General features: G+C 42.9%; 1 protein-coding gene across 2 annotated transcripts; it reads right to left on the reverse strand.

The window, feature by feature from the left end:
* Nucleotides 1-1,548: 1,548 nt before the first annotated feature.
* Nucleotides 1,549-12,934, reverse strand: TBXT (T-box transcription factor T). 2 transcript variants are annotated; one of them, XM_083605891.1, is made up of 8 exons: nucleotides 12,236-12,934; nucleotides 9,970-10,234; nucleotides 8,012-8,146; nucleotides 5,589-5,650; nucleotides 5,432-5,493; nucleotides 3,925-4,101; nucleotides 3,208-3,337; nucleotides 1,549-2,252 (listed from the first exon to the last, which is right to left on the reverse strand). In XM_083605891.1, exons 1-8 carry the CDS (start codon nucleotides 12,439-12,441, stop codon nucleotides 1,985-1,987), a joined length of 1,305 nt encoding a protein of 434 aa, XP_083462017.1. In that variant the 5' UTR covers nucleotides 12,442-12,934; the 3' UTR covers nucleotides 1,549-1,984. The 2 variants fall into 2 exon arrangements, with proteins under 2 accessions (XP_083462017.1, XP_083462016.1); XM_083605890.1 differs by having other exon boundaries at nucleotides 3,208-3,340; nucleotides 12,236-12,873.
* Between the last annotated feature and the right edge of the window lie 203 nt (nucleotides 12,935-13,137).

Raw genomic sequence — 13,137 nt, forward strand, 5'->3', positions numbered from 1 at the left:
CCAGGTGATTGTCTTAAGATACAGTAAACTAAGGATGAGGAGTCTGTGGCCCTCCAGAGGTTGCTGGATTTTAACTCTTGATCACTGGCAACAATGGCTGGGGCTTATGGGAGTCCAACAATATCAGGAGGACTACAAACTCTCATCTCTGTAAGTACACAGAAAAAGCATATACACATATACAAAAGCTTATACTAACAAATAAATATTGCTCATCAGCGGACAATATCGAAATAAAATAAATTAGAAAAAAAGGTTATCAAATGTGCACTTTCTACTTTGAGCCTAGTTTCAAGTATATTAAAATTAAAGGTCTTCAAACAGCCCTTAGACAACAGCCCTTTAAATAGGCTGAAAATCATTTGCAATCCTCTCTTGAAAGGTAAGCTATACACAGACACACCCCAATTTCCTAAACAGATATCACTTCATATAGGAAAACCACATACAGATAGCCTGCATGATTGTGTGTGGTGAATGAATGCACAGCAGTTTCACCATTTGTACACATATTGATAAGATGATGATTGCTTCTCGCTGTTTTGCTTGCAATGGCTTCTCACTGAGTATATGCAATGTGTAAACATGGCAAAACAAGTATTTGTACAGGAACTATTGCAGTGAATCAGCTTTAAGACTGCAATTAAGCCTGGGCACACTTGCCTCGCAGTAAGTCCCACTACGGTCTTACTTCTGAGCAAACACGTAAGATTACACTGCACAAGAACAAAGCACACTATACAAAGAGGCACTTTAAAAAACAAGAACTGGTCTGTAAAACTTCAAAAACTGCATTTGTTATGCAGGGAAGAGCTCTTTTTGATTGTCATTTCAAAAGTTACGAAGAAATAAACATGTAGTTGTGCATAATTGCAAATTAGGGGAAATAATATGGTCAAGGCATGTCCATTATAGTAGTGCACTTTTTATTCTAGCTATCCATCGTCCTTTAATGCTGATTCTATCTAGGTATTTCGAACAAGAAATCTTATCAGTTGGGGCCAGTTCACATCACTCCACATGTGGCAAACCATTCTTTTCCTGTCCAGATTAAAATATCAACCTGCAGTGTCCAACAGGTCAAGCCACCACCCAAATCTCAAGTTGTTTAGTATGAAAGTACAATTTACACTCAAGCTGAACTACTCACCTAACCCATTCATTATGGGCCTGGCGCAAACTGGGCTGGAAAACATGTCTAATGATAAAGCGCAATAAAAGAGCAGCAAATGAGAAGTCATCACTTAGTGGAAGTTCACACAAAGTTGCTGTCACCAAGCAATGAATATGCAAGTGATGGCTTGCATGTGTGAAACAGCCAGCACAGATCAAGCACTCGAGACTATAAAACATGCACTTTACTTCTCAATATAAGTTGTTCACTCATTCTTCTGTGACTAGTCATTGAATGAGATACATACATGATGCATGGCGTAATTCATCCCTCAATAGAGTAAAAAAATGAGATAGAAAGATAGATAGATGATAGATAGATAGATAGATAGATAGATAGATAGATAGATAGATATAGATGATGATGATGATAGATAGATAGATAGATAGATAGATAGATAGATAGACAGAGATATAAACAGCCCAGAGGAGGTAAAAAAAATATAAAATCCATGACCAGCTCATTCCCATTTTGGTACATTTTGCTTCTGGTGAAATTTGAAAACTGAAAAGGCTTATTTTGAAAAGGGAGAGCCCTTGTATCTCAGGGTTGGCAACATTTCTTGCCCTCATGACTGCAGAGAGGAAAAAAGGGGTGGCAAACACTCCCAACATGGCCTGTGCTGCCAAACAAGTTTCATACCTGCTTTCATAAGGTGTCTGTGCCACTATCATTACACTCTAATACTGAGATGAGCATAAAGCAATTACTGCTAGCATACTTCGTGCCTTTTCCTTCTGCCCTCCTGAAACATTACTTCTGTGTTCCTGGTTTAGAGCAGCTAGAAAGTCCTTTGTCAAAAGGAAAGGCCTACATAGAAGGGGTTGTTACGGGAGTCCATGTAGAAGAAAGTCTAGCATGCACTGATGCATCGTATTGACTGTCGGCAATGTCTGTAGGGGTCCCACTGTCATACAATGGAGATCCTGAGGAAGGGGTGGTGACAGAATGAGGGAGGGTGGGATAGTGGGCCGTGGAGCTTCGTAAAAACTGGGATCCTATCCCACTGGGCATCCCACCTGACTGTGACACAGGCGAAACGGTGCTGTTGCTGACAGACCACAGGTTGGGATACTGGCTGCAAGAGAAAGAAAGAAAGAGATTTCAGAATGCAAGTTTGACTTGGGGCCCCAGTACTGCCTCATGAACAGAATGTTGAACTTGGACTCTCTCCAGTCACGTGGGCATTGCATAGCCTTGGACAGTTTATTCTTCCAGGCTCCAAGCCCCAGCTGCAAAAGTGGGTATAGAAGATGCCACACTGGGTTCCAACATCAGATAATTATGAATCCCTTCCTCCAACTTGATGGTGTATAATTCCTATATTATGCTACCGACACATTTGGCCATTCTGCAAAATGGAGAAATGTTTTTGAATTTGTTTGCTTGCACACAGTCACTCTGGAATCCTGCTGGCAGCCATAGAACATAAAATACCTGACAGCTCTTAGAATGATATTTTCCCCATTTTTGGCAATTAGTATGCAGATTAGGCTCACAGCAGAATTTTAGGGTCTTCAACTGAATTGGGAAATCCTTCAAAGGGAAATAAAACCCCACCTCATCAGAGGCCCTTAAGACAAGTCCATAGGAAGGAGAAGTAGTTGCATCCCCCACTCCTTAAAAAAAACTAATTGTAACTCCTTTAGCTCCTTGCAAGTCAGGGGCGGGGAACATGTTCGGGCCAGTGGGCTGGATTCCAAATACCCCAACACACACAGGCCATTTTGGCAGGTGGGTGAGACACCCACCTGTTAATCACCTGACATCGCAATGATGTCAAGTGACTCAAAACAAAAAAACAAATCTTTTGTGGGCGCAACTTACATCAAGTATGGGGCAGCTTGGCATGGTTTGGAAAAAATGGCCTAATGGCCCTAACTGGGATGTGTACTGGGCTTTATTAGGCTTTCAGGCCAGAGATTTCCCACACCCAATATCAGTGTTACTTTCTCAGCAGTTTTCCTAAGGAAAAAGTCACATTCCAAATTAGAGAAATTAGATGGCTTCCTTGCTCAGGGAATACAGCCTACCTGGAGCTGGTTGGTGGTCCGGTACTGTGACTCATAGGCAGCATGCTTGTTGGGGGTGGAACACCTAAACTGGACCAGTTGTCATGAGATTGGAGCATAGAAAGGCAGGCTGAAGAACTATCACCATATGCTGCTGTAAAGGAAAGCATCTGTATGAGAAGCGCAGCCCCTATTTTCAGTGCAAATATAAGCTCTAGAAATATTTATATTTATATCTGGCAGTGGGTGGGAGAGTCAAAGTGATTTGTTTTCCTCCTTTGGTTTTGTTTGTGGACTATAGATGGAATTTTGCACAGACCAGTGTTTTGATTCAAATACCTGGTTCAGCAGGTAGATGCCAAGGAAAGGACTTGACACTGGGCACAGACAGTCTCTAACTGAGTGCTGCTTCTTGCCAGCATTGGTGTACGTCTGTGAAATAGGCATATACTAGACACCCACAGAGAATGAACAATAAATGATATTAATAATAGGCTGTCAATGAGAAGTAAAACAAAAATCACTTGGCTCACACACACACACAAAGCATTAATAAGAAATAAGGCAGAGTGAAAAATAAATCAAATCACTGCCTGCTACTTCTTGACAACAGTCATCAAGTGCACTATGACCAGATTTTTGTCCATTCTGTATGTTCATGTTGATATTTGATCAGCCAGTAGATTTCCCACAATAGCAAACCACCAGAGGCCAGTAATAATAAATAAAAAAACTTACTTGGAGAATTGGTTCTATGAGTATATGGATTCGGATAAGGGGCAGGGCGGTGATTCCTCAGGGATGAGTACCTTTCACAACTGTGAGCAGGGGAGAGGGACAGAGGTGCTCCAAACTGTGGATGAGGATTGGCAGGAGGACACAGAGTCCCTGTTCCAGGAATCAGCCATCCACCTACTGCAAGAAGAGGGGACATTTCACTAGACCAACACATAGCAGCAAGACCTGTCCAAGATGCAGTGAGGCCTTTGTGCGCAACTGAGGTCCCAGAGCGCCAAGAAACTAAATCCTTATATTTACAGAGGAGCTACAAAAAATGGCATCCTTGTTATAAGTTCTCCTCCCTCCCCCAACATCCAGGCTCTATTTCAAACATCCAGGTTGCATTTCAATTATTGGTTTTAACTAGTTTCCTTTTACAACTCTGTATTTTATAATGTTGTAAGCTGCCCTGAATCCCAACTTGGGAGAAAGACAATATATTTATTAAATAAATAAATAAATAAATAAAATTCCCTCGCTTGTGATGTCATCAAACTGTGCATTCCACTTCCAGCAAGGGTAACATCACACTAAAATACCCAAAAACTTTACACTACTGCCAGCGTTCATAGATTTCAATGGGATTTCAGAGAGCCTCTTTCAGAATTTGTGAGATGCCTGGCCTAGTGTTTGCATTTTATTCATTTAGGGCAGTGAAACTGCACTAGCTGTTCTTCTGTATTTCCAGCTCCATGGATTTCAGTTCCATGGATATAAATGCTTCCATGAGACACACAGAATGCTTTTGTTCCCTACATCAAAGATTATAGATACAGGCCTCTGCTATTAAAAGCAATGAAGAGTTTCAGTGACAACTTCAGTGGGATATGGACTGTTTGTAAGCATAGATTTACTTTTGGTCAAGGCATTGTGCAATGTGCAAATTCTATCCTGGCTCAAGAAAGTAGTTGCCAGTGTAGGCTGGAATTTAATTAAGTTTTACTCAGAGCAGACCCACTGAAATTAATGAATGTGACTAAGTTAAGTCCATTAATTTCAGTGGGTCTACTCAGAGTAAAACTTAGTTGTGAATAAAAACATCCCATATTATATCACTTAATTGTTCACAATCCCATTGTTCCCCATTGTGTGCTTTGGAGAAACTGGGTGCAGATTCTTCTTCTCCCTCAATGTTCAAGAAGGAGCAGGGGCAAAAAAAAAAAAGGTTGAGCACTATTACACTAATGGATCTCACTATAAGAACTGTTAAAAATATACTATTGGTCTTTGTGATTAAATATACTGCACACAATTAGAAAAATGCAAAACCAGAAGATATAGGCAAAAGAAACAAAAGTAGCTACAACGTTTTGGAAAAGGGCACACTTACAAGTCAGCACTTTGACTTGCACTATATTTATTTAAAATATCCTTAGATACATAGCAAAAAAAGGTACCTGAGCAAAGGAGAACTGATTTTGGAGGCATACTATAAAATAATTTTCAGAAGAGAGCTTAGACATACATTGCGAATACCCTGACTGCTGACCATCTCCCACTTCATCCATCATGTCCTTGTGGTCACTTCTGCCAAAGAAATCATATTTTGTAGCCAAAAAAGATTAAATTCTTTGCAGAAATATGATTCATAAATGCAACTGAAAGCAGACAACAGATCTCACCTTTCTTTTGCATCAAGAAAAGCTTTTGCAAAGGGATTGTACTTAATTTTTAAAGCTGTTATCTAAAAAAAAAACCACAAACAAAAAGTCTCAAATTGACATTTTTACACATTTTTTTCATAGTCACACAACATTTCTACCAACTCCCCAGGGTAGTTCATAATGGTTTCTAGTGGGAAAATGGCTCAGAATTGAATTAACAAAACAGCAACTAAACAGCTCACACACTGCAACAGCATGCTTTGAAATCATTCTCTCCACCACAACCTCCCCCCACCCACTTTGCCTGATTTAAATGCCTGGTTTTATTATCCTGTTAAGGAAGTACATAAGAGGGGGGGTACACTAAAAACAGTTATAAAAAGTTTCAGGTTTCTGGGTAACACAACAGTGAAAAATACCTTGATCATGAATATCACGGTCACATTAAAAACAAAGTAGTTAACATCTTTTGAGTTATTAATCGAGCACACATAATATAACAGCAAAGGACTTGTATCACACCTTTACCAGTTGTTATTCAAGGAAACACAAAAAGTTAAAATTTCATATGTGGGAAACTGCAAGTGTTGCTTGCAGAATTAACAGAAGACAATTTGGTTTCAGGCTCCTTAACTGCTCATTATGTTTTTCACATAATGTAGTATTTGAAAACTTATCACTCACTGATATTTAGCCATTGTGAAATCTATGTCCACCCACCCCCCGCACACACTGTTTTGGAAATTATTTATGCTGAAACGGGTGTTTAGAGGCAAATACACATTTCCATCTTTGGAAATATATATATATATTATTTTATATTCACCACTTGAGGGTTTTTTATTAACTTGTTTATAAATTTTCCTAAATAAGCAAATACATTTGGTGGGCTTGCCTTCCAGCTTTTTTGGGAAACAATACTTAAGAGTTACTGCTGATCATGCAGTTTGATTAGTTGTACTACTTTGGTATCAGTTATGAAAATAACACTTTTCATAAAAAGTTGACCCAGAAACTGTAATAACAACAAATTCTGAATCTTCTCCTGAGTTTAATTGGATACTGAAAGCTAGATATATAATAGTTAGATTAAACTTTAGCAACTAGTTCAGACGCAACAGGCTAGACTGGTGGTTACTTATTACATTCTTAGAAATAGGACACATATAAAGCAAGATTAACATTTATATAAACATACACAAGCAACATTCTTTACCCTATTTTGGCAACTAAGCAATCACATTATTTACATTCCTTTACACTACTATAAATGAGAAACTGTGGGATTTTACATTAGGGTATAGGTTAAAGGTATACAGCAACATAAAATAATATCACATATTAGTCCATGGTGAAGCTACTCTTGATATTTCAACAGTTATTTTCACACATTATGTAATCAAGTCTGGGATTTTCCAATACTCTTTTCAGCTGACAGGGGGCGGGGGATGCAATCAAACATTTTAAAATATGGATTTTTACATCATCTCTCAATTTACAGCCTGTGAAAAGTTGTTTGGTGTTAAAGGTACCCAATCTAGGTTCTCTTGAGTCAAACAGGGAGTTTTTCAAAATGAGAATGTTTGATCATGCTGTCACCTTGAAACTATTTTCTACATTAAATATCCTCAAAATCTTGCATGTATTGAAAATCTGTGATGTTTTATTATATTTTAGCCTGATACATTGTGTCAGCACAACACCTTAAATTTGATGAAGGTCTTAAACACATCTTATTTAAAAACAAATTCCACATAGTTCAGGGGTGGGGGATTGGAAAAAAGTCCAACATTTAATTAGAATTTTCTACAAAGAACACTGTAATGTGAAGGCATAAGGTCAGAAACTACAGCAGTGTTGCTCTTCTTTGTCTGAATAAAAGGATAATTTTAACTAAACAAGTTCATTTGACATTCAATTGAAAATGCAGCAAAGGGGTTACTTTTTACTAGAAGTATGAAATAAACAAGATATATAGAATTATTTGTCCAAACCTCCATGTTATAAAGTCAACCCTTCCTTAGAGTTGCAAGGGACTCTAAGGATCATTTAGTCGAATTCCCTGCAAGGCAGGAATATGCAGCTGTCCCTACTATGATTAAATATCTCTGGCTGATAGCTGCTCAAATCTTGTCTTCAAAACCTCTTTCCTTCAAACAAGGAAATACACAATACACAAAACTTACTCGGCTTAGTCTTTTTATACTTACATTTCTCCCAATTTACCTACCTTCCAGACACTCCGCTGCTTTTTAATTGTCCAGTTCTCGGTGGAGAAGAACAATTCTTGCATCTCTTTCACGGCATCCTTTTAAATTCTTGTACACAATCAACGTTTCCCACTACCACCTTAGCATCCCCTTCCTTAATGCCACAAATTTGTCCTTTGGTGCATCAAAGAAGGAAAATCCATGCAGGGCTCGTCCTCATTTTGTTCCTACCTCTTCGTTTTGGTAAGCTGTCACAGCTATAAACTGGGTCTCCGGGAAAGAATGACTGGTGATCATTCGCTGAGGGCCACCAACTCTCACTATATGAATCCTAGGCTCATACTTGTGCAAGGAGTTCAACATGATCTGTCAATATTAGGAGAACAGTGGTCAGCATAGGTACAGCAGCAGAAAATGTTTGATATTACACTACTATATGGTGTGGGTTTTTCTTAAAGGATGACAAAGAGCAACTGACTAGTTTAAATATAAAAAAATGGGGGGGGGCAGCCAAGGTTTGTATACAGCTAAGTGATACCCAGCATAAACTTACTGAAATAAATAGATGTGACTAATTTAAGTACATTGATTTAAACAACCCTATGCAACCAAACTGTCTCAATCGCTACCCTTATTTAAAATAATGGCCCAGTTCAAATGATCATATCTCAGCTTAATAAGATATTAACCAATATTTTGCCTGTGCATACAGCCCATTCATGGGTTAAGCAATCAAATCAAGAAGCCTCTAATTAATCAGTTTCCTATTTCATCAAAATTAGGGAACTATAGTAACCAGCTTTGGAGAAAGTAAACATCTGAATTAAGCATTAAGTTGATTTAATTGCCAGGATACAAAGTGAGAAATGACAGTAAAGACACACATGAAACTATCCTTAATGGAAATCTTAAGTTTTCCTGATGATTGGAGTCTATTCTAAAGTTTCCAAAATTTGTCAATTGCCGAGCTAGCTCTCTATCCCACAATGTGCTACCACCTACTTTCTAAGTTAAACAGCACAAGCCTACTCAGGTGAACTCTGAAGCCCCCCTACATTCAATGAGTCTTACTGCCAGGTAAGCGTGCATGGGGTTACAGTCTCAAGAGAGCTTTTTGAGGTTATATTTGTTAATCCTTCTTGCACTTGAAAGTCACATGAAGACTGGTTACTGTTATTCCAAAGTGGCAGACCAAAGACTAGAATGATCAGAGGCTAACTTTGCACTGGCTTATCAACTAATTTCTGGGCTCAATTCAAAGTGCTAATTTTGACCTTTAAAACTTTCAAATCCCATAACTCCAATACTTCAAGGATCCCCTGTGTCCACACGAACAGACCTGCACCCTGCAATTGTCATCTGAACCCTTCTCTGTGTGCTTCTTCCACGGGAGGTCTGGAGGGTAGCAACACGAGAATGCCCGGTTGCCCACGTTCCCATCTTCCACAAATTTCTCCAAAGGTCTGAACTGGGCTTACATAGGTGCCTATGCATGGGGTCCCTTCAGACAAAGTTGTGGAAGCTGGAAGAGGGGACAGGCAAAAGGCCTGATCCCAATGTCCCCACACTGTGGTCACTGAACACCTGAAACTAGCTAGCAATAAATGAACGAAAGGGGTAACAATGAGTAACACTGCAGCCTGGGAACAGGGGTCAAACCATGACCCCTGATGTAAGGAGTGTTACACTTACACAGTAGCCCCACAGTTCTAGTCTATAAAATATAGACACAGAGAGACACACACAGATCCTCTTTCTGGAAATACATGCCAATCTCTTCAGGAGGCTCAGAAAAACTTTCCTTGAGGTAACTGGCATCTACTACCGCCAAATTCTGGAAACCTGTTCATATAGTGCAAAAGAAAGGGAGACGCTCCTCCAACCTCTCAGTACTGGACCTCTGCACATCACTGTGCAGTGAACTGGAAATGAGACTAAGGCTGTAGCCTTAAGCACGCTTAGTTGAGGTTAACTCCAAGCAAATCAGCAGCGTTCTGTCCGCAGGGTGGGGAAAACGTGCTTAGAAAGGGCGCGCGAAGGTGCTGCATTTCGTTATTTCCCATTTCGGGAATGGGGCCTGTTCTATAGTGGCACCGCTCTCGCTTTTGAGGCGGGCAACCGCTTGAGGGAAAGGTTAGGAAGGGAAGGCCGCGCCCCCCCCAGCCCCGCCGCCGAGGGGTCTTCCTCACCTGTCCGCCTCCGTTGAGCTTATTGGTGAGTTTGACCTTGCTGAAGGAAACGGGCGCCTTCATCCAGTGCGCGCCGAAGTTGGGCGAGTCCGGGTGGATGTAGACGCAGCTGGGGGCCTGCGGCTCGGGCTTGCCGCCGGGCACCCACTCGCCGTTCACGTACTTCCAGCGGTGGTTGTCGGCGGCCACGAAGTCCAGCAGGAAGGAGTACATGGCGTTGGGGTCGAGCCCGGACACGCTCGCCTTCAGCACGGGGAACATCCGCCTGCAGCAGGGAAGGAGACGCGAGGAGAGGCTCGGTAAGAGGCGGGCGCGCCCTCCGGCTAGGCCTCGGGGCCCCGAGAGAGAGCGAGGAGCGGGGAAAGCCCGAGCCAAGGGAGCGCCCGGCTTCGCGGAGAGCAAGGCCTCCCTCGGGCTTCCTTTCACACAGGTTCTTCAGGCCTCAATCCTCGCTCAAGCCAAATCGGTCCGATTTCACCCCAACAGAACTAGGCTGTTGGGCTGTTGTTCCCACGCACGGCTGGAAAGAATCCCCATTGGGGTTTACTTCCAAGTAAACGTGCATGGGTTGAGGCTGGTCGACTTCCACTGGCTTCCACTAAAACTTAGTGAAATCCACGGGACGGGATTTGCCATACAGGCTCGCCGTCCATTAGGGACCCCAACCCGCCTTATTTTGAAAGGAAGCGCCGGCATCCGTCCGATTCCTGGCGAATGAACAGTTTTAGGGACGAGGTGCAAATGTCTTTAGGAAATTACCACGGAGGTGTAAGCAGCCCATTGCCCTCAAACTATATGGAAGCCAATTCCATTGAAACGACTTGCGAATTGCATTTTGTTCTTCATTGCCTAGGTCCTTTGATTTCACTGAAATTCAATTGCGAGTAATGTGCACGCTTGTAAACAAGAAACGGGAGAAGTTTTTGTTTATGTTATTTCTCCGATTTGGTTTTTAACGGGCTTACGGTGACATATAATGCTAGTCTTTAGGGTGCCGCAAGACCCTTTGTTGCTGTTGCTGCAAAGGACTAACAAAGGCTACGCCTCTGGAAATGACTGCAAAGCGTTGGATCCAGACCTTAGTTCCCTGCTTCACATAATCATGACTAACTTTTCACAGTGGTTTCAGTGGGACCTAGTTCAGGTAGCTTAGTTAGAATCCAACCAAATACTAAACAATAGCTGTTTGTAGGTTGATGGGAAATTCGCAGAATCAATAAACTGGAGGAGACAACATCACAGAGCAAATAGGCGGGGGTGGAAGGCAGTAGTTTTTAAAGACTGTCATAAAGCACTAGGGCCCAAGTTCTGAAATCAGTATAACATCTTACAGACAATAAGATGTAATGTAGTGTTGCTTTTATGTCAAAATGTTTGGAGCAAGAGTATTGAAGACTCTTTTTAAAAGATTGTCTGGAACCAGTTGCTTAGGGTGGTATTTAACTAGGCTTTGCTCAGGGTAGACCCACTGAAATTAATAGACATAATTGAGACATGTTCATTAATTTCAGTGAGTCTACGCAGAATAAAACTTAGCCGAAAACCATCCTTAGTTTTGCCTAGAATTCTCTGCGGGTTGAGTAAGTTTCCATTCCAAACTTACCATGCAAAACCTCCTGGTTTTGCACCTGAGTTGTGGGGACCCTTTTCTGCCTTGCAGCAAATGCTCTGATGCAAATGGACGGAAGTTTGGCTCATCGCAAGGTGTATTTTGCAAAACGAGAGAGACGGCCGCCCAAAAGTGCGTGCAAAATTCACCTTGAAAGCGCGCCACTGCAATGATAAGTACCTACACCTAAGGAGGCTTTCCAAGAGCAGCCGCTACCTTAGAAACGAAGCTGAGCTGTCTAGGGCAAGTAATTGAAGAGTGAGGTGAATGAGAACCAAAGGCCCTGTCTGAAAAGCTCACCAGAACGGATTGCAAACTGAATTTGTATAGATCAACGGAGTAGTAGCGAGAAGGAACTATTAACGAAGCTTTAGAGGACACGGGAAAGGGCGATGGGAAAGGGAGAGGACATGTAGCAGAAGGGGAGGTGGCCAAGAGGAAGAGAAAGGCAGCCAGCAATGAGGTGTGCCCCACGGAAAACAACAACAGAAGGACACCGAGACGCGACAGGCATGTCCTCCATCCGTGATCTGAGCTACAGGAGGATTGGGAATAAATGCTATGAGTTTTTGCTCCTGTGGGGCAAGTCACTGGAAGCAGGGGGTGGATCTTGTCCCCCTGAGACGGTCCACCTCCACCTGCCTGCCTTTCTCCTACCTTCCGTTCTTGGTGACGATCATCTCGTTGGTGAGCTCCTTGAAGCGCAGCCACAGCTCGCTCTCCTCCAGGGTGACGCGCAGCTCCCTCTCGGTGGGGTCGCCCTTCTCGCTGCCCGCCTGCAGCTCATTCTCCACGGCGCTTAGCAGGTGATCCACCCGGTACTGCAGGCTCTTGCCGGAGCTGTCCGTGCTGGGAGAGGTCATCCTTCCTTCCCGCCCTGCCCGAGAGCCTCCTTACTGAGCTAGCTCCTCCAGGGTATCGGGATCCCACGCTCTCCACCTTGGAGAACCTGTCCAGGGTGACCCCGCTCCAAGTTGCAAATGGGGAGGGGAGTATAGACGAAGTTGCAGGGGGAGGAGGGATCCGCAGGTTGGGTGCGGAGGGGTTAATTCCACTTGACCTCTGACAGGCGCTCCTCGAAACTGCTCAAGCGGGGAGCAATTACGTGGCCCCCTATAAGTAGCTTCCTGGTGACATCACAATGCCGACAGGGGGCTCACCTGATTGGAGGACAGTCTCTTTGATGTGTCCGGCCCGCCCACCTGATTGGCTCCCTGCGGTCATATCAGAACGCTGCCCGCGCGGGGGGAAGCCTGTGATGTTAATTGCAGCCAGTGGGATTAAACGCGGTATTTTATGTAAATTTGCCCCCAAATGTTTGCACCTCTATCAAAGCCGCCGGTGACTGGGGATGCTGCAGCCCCAGAGGAAATGGGCCATGTCAGCAAGAGCGCCATAACCGGGGAGCAGCATCCCCTTGGCCCGGCTTGGCAGCACCACCCACCCATCGGCAGATGCGCCGGGACCCTCCAGCAAAGAACAAGACGGCTTGGGGTCGAATAGTTGCGGCCAGACGTTGCCCCCACATTCAGACTTCCGTGCTTTCAGAACCCTTTTCA

This window comes from Podarcis filfolensis (assembly GCF_964270895.1).
Source record: "Podarcis filfolensis genome assembly, chromosome: 3".
In the NCBI taxonomy this organism is placed as follows: domain Eukaryota; kingdom Metazoa; phylum Chordata; class Lepidosauria; order Squamata; family Lacertidae; genus Podarcis; species Podarcis filfolensis.